Below are 9,290 nucleotides of genomic sequence, written 5' to 3'. Positions count from 1 at the left end.
AGCGCTCTTCTGATACCACCATGGCCGGTCCCCTCGTCCCTCAGGTCTCCACACCACTGCTCCTCCCCAGCGGCGACCCCGTCGTCCCCCTGGCCCTGGCTGCTGTCACATGCGATTATGTTTTCTTCACGCCTGTGACCCAGATGCAGTTACCTTGGTGTTTATTCAGTCTGGCCTACTATGTAATGCCTGCTCACAGAGCCCGTGTGCCGTCTGCCCTCTCATCACAATGAGTTGAAGGTGCTGGATTGCAGGCTAGCCTCACCCTCTGCCACCCAGACACCCCCATCCACATGCCCTGCGTAGACAGACAGCCCCCGTATTAATAGCTGGTGGTGTTAATACCCTCGGTGAGCCACGGGGTCGGCAATCAGAAGGCGCCTGCCTCCTTCCCGCGCTGTGCCAGCTGCATAATTACACTTGATCGCGGCACGGTGTGCGCTGATTGCAGCTGAGATGATCACCCGCTTTCCGGCTGGTGGGCTGGGGCCCTGGCACCTAACGAGGGTAATTGAGGCAGGGCTGATTGTGTCAGAAAGCTGGAGGGGACCGAGCCACGGGAACAGGCCGCGTCACACCCAGACTGGACCACATTTGCTAAATTTGTTTCTGATGCAATTTCACGGTGATTATACTGATTTCTTTTTAGTGATTGAGCTTGGCGCAGAGCATGATGCCTGAGCCGGCTGTCAGGACGGGCCCAATTTGGAGCAGTATTATGACTTATGGCCTGCTGTCAGAGCTCACGGAAGGGAGACTGAGGGAAGGCAGGCCAGAGTGCTGCCAGGGTGCTCTGGGAACCTCCCTCCCGACTCGCTGGGACCTGCCCTTACCATGGGCAACACCGGTGTGTCCCTCAGCATCCTGTCTATATGTTGGGGATAATTACCCCTACCTCACAGGCGCTGTGAGGTCCAAACCAGTTCATTCACCGGCCATGCTTGGACAGTGGCTGAACTACAAGTGAGCAATCAGCCTCTGTCACTGTCACTGCCTGGCGGTAGCCTGAAGATCAGGTAGAGAGCAGAACCAGATATGACCTTGGGGACACATCACACTTGTGTCCTCCAGACCCCGGCTTGCTTCATCCAAAACGATCACATCTGAGCCCCTGGGCAGGAAGGGCCATCCCTGTTGGGCCATGGAGAAAACAGGACCACAGCCAGCAAAGGCCGCGCACCAACACCTTCACCATCAGAAAAGTAGGCCATCATTTCATGGGGTTTGTGCTGGAAAGGCCAACATTCCCCAAACTGGCTTCTCGGCTGCAAGGCTCCACACAGAGCTCCTGGCAGAGCAAGGCAGGGACACGCAGTGTTAGCCCCTTGCTGTTCAGGGTGGAGGCCTAGAACTATGGCCTCCGGTCACCAGAGCTTGCTGGCCACAGGCATCGGGACTGCCCAGGCCCTCTGTACCAGACCCTGCGTTGTAAAAGGCCCCCAGGGAACTACTCTGAGCCAGGGGTCCACAACCCTGCTGCACGAGACCCTGGGAGCCTCTGAAAAGCACACTGCAGGGCCCCATGGACAACAGGCTCAGCTGGTTTCAAAGTGCCTCCAAGGCCCAGACACCTGCAGGTTCTTCGAACACAGAGCAATGCAGTCCCGGCCTGGGCAGCACACCTGTGGGGCTGCTGAAACCCTGGAGGCCAAGAATCAGCACCTGTGGCCACTAGTCCTAGCATAGCTGGAACTGCTGAGCAAGATGTGCTTGCAGTCTTTGGCACATGCCACCCCCACACCCCGAGACCCCTCTCAGCAAGAAAAGCCCAGAGCCATGAGCTTTAGCAAAAATGTTTAATCTCTCCTTAATGTTTGTATTTACAAGTACTAAATCTGAAGAACAGTAAAATAGGAAATGACCGTGTATTTACACAACCTGTGGGCTGAGCGCCCCTTCAGCCACACTGCTCCTGGGAGAGGCAGTGGCAGGGGCGGCTCAGGCCGCCGAGTGATTGCTCTTCTTTTGGGTGGGGGCCCTGTGGCGGTAAAGGACAGCTAATTGTGGGCTTCATCTTAAAAATATCTCTCTGTAAATATATCTATTCTAGCGTGTGTAGCACCAACATGAGCCATCACATCCAGAACTGGGAGAAGAACCAGGGCGGAGGCTCTCAGCAAGGTCAGACCAGGGAGGGTGGGAACATCTAGGGCCCTCCATCTTGGGGTGACCCTGGCTGCTCCGCCCTGGGTCAGGGAGTGCAGGGCAAGCTCGAGGTATATTGAGAGGCCGGGCTCCCAGACCAAGGCATTAGCCGTCCCCGGGCACTCCTGAGACAAGAGTGGGGAAGGTTGGAAGGGACAGCCGGGGGCAGGACAGGCCATAGCAGCAGAGCCTGGGACAGGACGGTGTCCCTGCACAGCACTCCGTGCTGTGGCCCAGACTCCCTGGGTCTGGGTCTGCACAGGGGACTTCACTGCAGAGTGGCACTCCATCTCCAGGCTCCTGCCAGGGCCCCACACTCCCCAGTCCAGTGCCAGAGCTCCGGGTCAGAGCCCCTGGCAGGACAACGCTTGGGAGGTGGTGGTGCAGTGCCTGGGCCTAGCTCCTGGGGTGCTACAGAGCTTGGAGGACTGAGAGCCACTGACAAGAACTCAGAACCTAACTCCAAGACCTGGCGGGAAGGGAGGTGCGGGACCTGCTGCACCGAGCAGCCAGCAGGCTTAGAATCAGCTCGATCAGCTTATATGTAAACAGATATTGCTAAAGTGCTTGCGCCCGACAGGTGTGCGCTATTAGGTGGGCCGCCCCTCCTCCCCCCAGGAGCAGCCTCGGGAGGTGAGCGCGGGGCTGTCTGCAGGCTGGGAGGCCTCAGGAAGGGTTGGAACTGGATTCTGAAGAGGGCAGAGCAGGGAACTGGAAGAACAGGGCTTCCACTGGAAGCCAGCATCCAGGGAAGACTTTGGAGGAAACGAGGTCCACACCCAGGCAGCATCAGAGAGGAGCAGGGTGCACCCTGGGACTGGAATCCAGGCCAGAGCAGTGGCCACCAAAAAGCAAGCTTCATCTCTGACAGGTCTCAGCTCTGCCCCATGCTGGCCCTGGGACGAGCCCACGCGGGCTGCACGAGTGTCAGACGGGCTGCCTGGGCTCCAGCTACTCATCCACGGTAGCGGGAGACAGAGCCCTGCTCATCACCCACGGGGCGGGTGAGGGGGAACCGTTTTCCCCGGTTCCAGTCAGGTTCTCAGGTTCCCCGCTGCTTCCCCACGCAAGGGGCAGCCCTTAACCCATCTCCAAGGTGTGCAGCCTGGCCCATGCAGCTTAGCGGGGTCCTCAAGATGACGCTGGCCACAGTTAGCTGTCCCTTAAAGTCCATGGGAATCTTTAGTACCGTCAAAAAAGTGAACTTGAAGAGGGGGGCCACTTCTCTGCTTTCACAAGTGACTAATTAAAAAACATTTTAAAAAGTGTCTAACATCTCTAGTATTCAACACTTGCAGTTTTAAAAAGATCAAGTCAGACTTAACGCTAGCACAGTCATGCAGGAACTCACAGCCCCTCGCCCTGGAAGCTGGGGGTGGGGGGCGCCAAGAGAAGTTCTCTCCTTTATACATCAAAACAAATTAAAAAAAAAAAAAACAGGACAAACCACAGGTCGAGGGGTGGAGGCCTGGAGTGTTCCGCTCAGGGAATCTGGCCACTTGCTTCACGACCATTTGGTATTGCTTTCCCACTGCCTTAATTTTCTTATTCTAAATTGTTTGTAAAATTTCTCCTCCTCCAGTCAGCTATACAGGACCCCACTGGGGCTGGAGACTGAGGCTAGAGCCACATATATATATATACATATATATATATATACACACACACACATATATATACTAATGTACAGGTTTTGTTTTAGTTAAAAATTTGTTCTCTCTTGCTCACTGAAGGCAGGGTGGACAGAGCCAACCACCAGGCCCTCTGGTCACTGTGTCCTGCTCCCAGCCAGGCCAGAGTATGACCCAGGACCCTGCCCTGTTCCTGGCCACCCCAACAGAGTGCAGCAGGATTTCTTTGTTCCCCCTAAAGAACAAAAAATAGCCCCAGACGTCCCATTGCGTGTGAGGGGCCAGCATGCTGCTGAGATGCCAGACTGGAAGCCGCTGGAGGTGGATGTGGAGAGAGGGGGAGGCAGAGATGCAGGGAGGGAATCGGACGGTCGGGCTGCTCCCAGGAGCTCCACGCTGGAGAGCTGGCCCAGAGCGGATGCAGGGGAGGAATAAATAATGGGAATGTGCTCATGACTGGAGCTCCAGGCCCCAGTGGCCCCCAGAGGCACAGCCCTGAGGACACACAGGGAGTCGCTGAGTCCTTCTGGAATTCACCTGGGAGCGGGGGCGCTGCCTTCCTGCAGCCCCTCCACAGGAGGGAGCTGGGCCTCTCTCTGGGCGAGGTGCTCCTGCCTCCACCGCAGAGCACGCGGTGAATCGGAGGATGGTGGTGCGGTGCAGCAGCTAGCGTGAGGGTGGCAGGCGGGTGGCAATAGTCCAGACTGACTTCAGCTCACCTTGGCCAGGCCTGGCATTTAGCCTCCCCAGGCTGCCAGACAGGCTTCAGCCCTTATACTCTGCCAGGGAAGCTGAGAAGGCTGACCCCCTCCAGCCCCTCTTCCTGGCCCTTCTGGCCTCGCCAGCCTGGCTTCGAGGAGACAACCAGATTGGCATCCCTCCTCCCAGAGGGCCCAGCCTTACTCTCCAGGTCTTCAACAGTCACCGGCGTCTCCAAGGTCTCCAGCTGCAACCGGAATCCCGCTGCCCTGTGGCCAGCAGCTCTGGGCACGGAGGGTGCGGCAGGCACCGTCTCACCCACACCAGTAAGAACCAGGGCCCCCAGCCAGGGGGGAGAGAGGCGGGGAGGACGCCGGCCGGCACGCCTGCCCCGAGCACACAGGCACTCGGCACACGTGGGGGAAGGCTGCCTCCAGGGACCTCCCAGCTTTGGCTGTCGTTGGAGGCCACCCTGCGGCCCTCTCACTAATCTCCCATTGGGCAGTGGTGGCGGGTGGCTCAGCTGCTCAGGGCCATCGTGTCCACCACCTGCTCCAGCTTGCTCCGGAGCCGCTGCCGGCGAGCCTGCTCGTCCTTCTCCAGGGCCATCAGGATCTGCAGGGGCAGGCAGGGTGTTAGCGAGCCTGCCAGGCTCGCTAGGCTCACATGGAACCACCTCATAGAAGCTTGGAGGATTACACTCACTAAGCAAGTGGCATGGCTGGGGCTGGCGGGGCTCTGCAGCAGATACCTAATTCCATCCCTTCCACTGTGAGCTGAGGAACCTGGGTTTTGAACCTGGACCCCCAGGTGACTGGTATGAAGACTGAGTCCCCCTGCCCCCTGGTCACTATTCCTACACTCGACCCACAAAACACCAGCCCCAAACAGGGCTCTGGTCACAGCCAGCCCTTCATGTCCTCTTGGTGCAGTTCCCCGCCTGGCCACTGGGGACACGGACATGCCGCCACCCCTGGAGGCCCTCCCTGGGCAACTCAGCATGTTGCTCCCAGCCCCCAGGAAGCAGGAGCACCCTAAGTCCACGCTCCGGTTCCCGCTGGTGCCTCAGCCTGCCAGCACGTCGCCTCCCACCACCTGTTTCTCTGGCCCCTTACAGTGCAGCTCCGCAGAGAACCTCTAGCTTCTTTGCTCTCCCTCATGAGAACCTCTAGCTTCTTTGCTCTCCCTCATGAGCCCGAGGGCAGGCTTTAGTCTCCAACCCCCAGGCAGCGTCTCCAGGTCACCCAGGATCTGTTGCTTATCCTTCTCAGCCCCAGGACACCTGCCCAACCTCACTTCCGAATACCCAGCCCCAGCTCTGAGTCTCAGCCGTCCTCTTCCTGCTCCGGACTCACCTCTAGGGCCATGTTGCTGCTGCCGACCCCCACTCGCTAACCCTGGAGCCTGAGTCTCTCCCGAGTCCCAGCTCCACCTCAAACTTAAATGAAAGTCCAAGGCGGATTCCTTGGACTTTGCCACCTCCCGTAGCTCACTCCACCTTAAGTCTGGAGTCACACCCCATAGTCAGTCTGATCAGCAAGTCCTGATCCCTCCCTCCCATGGCCCAGCCCTTACATGGTCCCTGACTCCCCCTCCCCCTGGGCACCCGACAGTCAGATCACAGCTCTGTCTCCAAACCCTGATGGCCTGTCTCACAGGAAAGCCCAAGTTCCCCAAGGCCTGCACACCCAGCGACAGGCCCCTTGCCTCAGCCTGGCCTACCTCTCCCCCTCCTCCTCTCAGCCTCCTGGCCTCCATGGCCCTGTAGCCAGGCCCACTCTGCTCAGGGCCTTAGCAATGGCCATGCCCATCCTGCCTCTCCGGCCCTGTGTGCCCCAACCAATTCAGCCCACGAGTCAGTCCTCCTTCCTCAGGAAGCCCCGGCTCTGTGTAGCAGATGACAAGGAGACCTGCTGCAGGCTCACTCCAGGTCAGCAGAAAATGCTAAAGGAGGAAGGCTCTGGAGACGCCCGCTCAGGCCCATCAACCTTGTAATGCAAGCAGGTCAAACTCACAGCCCACATGCCTCATTTATTTAAGGAAGCATGTGGCCCGCTGGCCGCGAGTTTGACATGCTTGTTGTAATGGGTCCTTAAAGAACAGTCACTCACCAACCTGTGTTCTCCACTTTAGGAAGCCACTACAATCTGCTCCCCTGCTCCCCCAAACCCCCGTGCCCAGAAGCATGCTCCCTGGCCTGCTACAGCCCAGCCGGACCCTGCCAGGCCTGATGGACAATCAAACAGCGCTGTATCCCTGCCTCAGCACGTGAGGTGGCCAATGGGCAAGCAGATCGGAGGAGGCAGGCACTGGATACAGTTGGCAGAAGGGCCCTGGGGAGGGAGCCCTGCTTGGCAAGGCCTGGTGAAGGGCTGAGCAGGTGGTGTGAAGCAGGCGAACTTGGGCAAGGCTGTTGTGCTCACCTCATCCTTGTACTTGGTGATGTAGGAGTAGATCTCATGCAAGGCGCTCATGCTGTTGAACTGGCTCAGGTGTAGTCGTGACTGCTCGGCCAAGTATGCACTCATGTCCTGGTCGCTGATGGCAGGCATCTTGGCAATATCAGCATAGTACCTGCAGGCAGATGGCTGGCGCATGAGCTGGGTCCCAGCCCTCCGCTACCGCCCACCCCCTGCACACTCGCCGCACCTCTCCACCCAGCTCTTGTAGTTGGGGATGTCCTTGGCGTAGAGCAGTTTGTTGGAAGGCGAATCCTTGCCCAGCTTGTGCTCAGAGGTGGAGCAGGAGTCCATGAAGGTCTGGGCCACCACCGACAGGCAGGCATCCGTGATGCTGCTCTTGTGGATGTCGAACACAAACTGTGGATTCTTGATCACGTTCACCCAGAAGCGCAGGGGCAGGCTGCGTGGGCAGGTCAGATGCATGGTCAGTACCCCTCCCAGCCAACCTGGTTCTGACTCTCTGTGACCATGGATTTCCATGCAGATGGGGAAATTGAGGCCTAGAGAGGGGCGAGGATTCTCAGGAGGTGAGAGCTGTCTCCTGCCACCCGCACTCCGGGAGGACAGTCCTCCACATGGTCACAGGCGTACACATGCACTCACACACGATCACAAGCCTGCTTCTGCCCCAGAAGGGCTCCAGGGGACACATCCCACAGACATTTGACCTCTGTGCCCAAAATGCCACCCCTAAAACAGCCATCAACTGGGCTACTTGCGGCTGTTTAAATTGAAATAAACAAAGTTAAAAATTCAGAAACTCAGCTGCAGAAGTCACATGTCAATGCTCAGTAGGCACATGGGGCCAACAGCCGCCACTCTGGATCTAGAACATTCTGTCATTGCAGAGAATTCTCCTGGATGGTGTAGACCAGACGATGCTCCTTCCTTGGTGCCCCATGGAACCCCTCCAAGGCCCATGGGCAGCACAGGCCAAACCCGAGGCCCAGGGCTGCATCCAGGCTTGGGAAGTGGCAGCATGTGGAGACCAGAGTGCTGCGAGGGGAAAGGCTACCAGGGATCAGAGGGGAAGAGGCCAGAGCCCCAGGAGCTTCTCGGAGATGGGCCAGATGCCGCGGGGCACATGCTCAGGCTCAGGGAGACAAAAGCCAGACTGAGAAGTGGGTGCTGGGGGTGGAGTGCTGACTACCTGAGGGGGTGAGAGTCCCAAAGTGTTTGCTGTCACTACCACTGCTGTCCTCATCACTGCCAATGACTGGCACAGGCCTGGTCCATCAACTTCATTTCTCACACAAAGCCCACACTCACACCCTTGCACAGAGCCATGTGTGCAGACATGCAGGTTCCACAGCAAAGGGGCTCCTCCGAGCTAAAGCAGAGGCCATGCCCAGTCCCAGAGCTCGGGGGGCAGTGGAAGGCCCTCAGATGGGTGAATCAGGAAGGCCCACATGAAGAGGGTCTGACCACAGCAGGGAGAGCAAACCCAGGCCAGCCTTCCCCTCACCCATCAGAACAGGGCACCCAGAGGACAGGCCTCTCACAGCTGCTCAGCCCCCGCCTCCCTGGCTGTGCCCCACCTGCCCAACTGCCAATCCCACTCCAAAGGTACCAGTTGCTCTTCCAGGTGTGGCGCACATCTGAGTCGTGTATCTGGTGCTGATCAGCCTGCTCGTCCAGGAAGTCGAACATATACTTGATGGCCAGTGGCAGGGCCGAGCCCCGGTGTGCCGTGCTAAAGATGGTCTCAAACAGGTCATCCACAAACTTCTGCAGCGTACCCTGCAGGCAGGAAAGGCACAGAGCTCCAGGGCACCACCGGCAGCCCTTCAGCTCCTTGGTGACCTGGGCAGCTGGCTGTGCTGTGCCCATGTCCCCACCGCCTGCCCATCCAGGCCTACCTTGGTGGCCAGCAGCCGCGTCAGGTAGATCTCTGAGACCATCTTGCTGCCACGGTCACCCTCCCGCTGGTCCAGGTGGTCGTGGTTCTTGACCAGGTGCCACAGCTTGGTGCCGCTCTCCAGGTCAGGTGTGATCATGGGTGTGCGTGAGCGCAGGCTGTCGGGGCTGCTGGCTGTGCGTAGCATGCTCTCTGCAGGCACCACACAGTCAGCTGGCAGGCCCACTGCCTCCAGTACCCACATCCTGCCCTGGCCCTGGCTGGGCAGCCTCGGACTAGAAGCTCCTCTGTCTGAGCCTCAGTTTCCACCTCTGAAAACTAGGGTCCTCAGCCCCCGCTCCCTGGGTTGTGAGGGACAGAGGATGACATGTTGTGTATGGATGTGTGCTACAGGGGAAAGGTGAAGCCTCCAAACGGAGGGAAAGGCTGTATCCAGGTGATGGCCCGTGATGTGCCCCTTCTGACCTCGGCATGGCCCTGCCCCAGAAGGGCCCA

The 9,290-nt window shown here is 58.6% G+C and overlaps 1 protein-coding gene across 2 annotated transcripts in view; it reads right to left on the bottom strand.

Moving 5' to 3' along the window:
• Positions 1 to 1,782: 1,782 nt before the first annotated feature.
• Positions 1,783 to 9,290, bottom strand: part of PLXNA1 (plexin A1) — a 51,256-nt gene continuing 43,748 nt past the window's right edge. For both annotated transcript variants that reach the window (XM_005866943.2, XM_014540298.1), the window contains 5 exons: positions 8,797 to 8,987; positions 8,508 to 8,677; positions 7,125 to 7,337; positions 6,899 to 7,049; positions 1,783 to 5,090 (listed from right to left, as the gene is read on the bottom strand). In XM_005866943.2, coding sequence (XP_005867005.1) covers positions 4,995 to 5,090; positions 6,899 to 7,049; positions 7,125 to 7,337; positions 8,508 to 8,677; positions 8,797 to 8,987 — 821 coding nt within the window. In that variant the 3' untranslated portion in view covers positions 1,783 to 4,994. The remainder of the gene's footprint in view (positions 5,091 to 6,898; positions 7,050 to 7,124; positions 7,338 to 8,507; positions 8,678 to 8,796; positions 8,988 to 9,290) is intronic.

The sequence above is a fragment of the Myotis brandtii genome, unplaced genomic scaffold, assembly GCF_000412655.1.
Source record: "Myotis brandtii unplaced genomic scaffold, ASM41265v1 scaffold240, whole genome shotgun sequence".
Lineage (NCBI taxonomy): Eukaryota > Metazoa > Chordata > Mammalia > Chiroptera > Vespertilionidae > Myotis > Myotis brandtii.
Note: the sequence above shows the minus strand (reverse complement) of the source record. Positions and strands in the feature narration are given on the sequence as shown.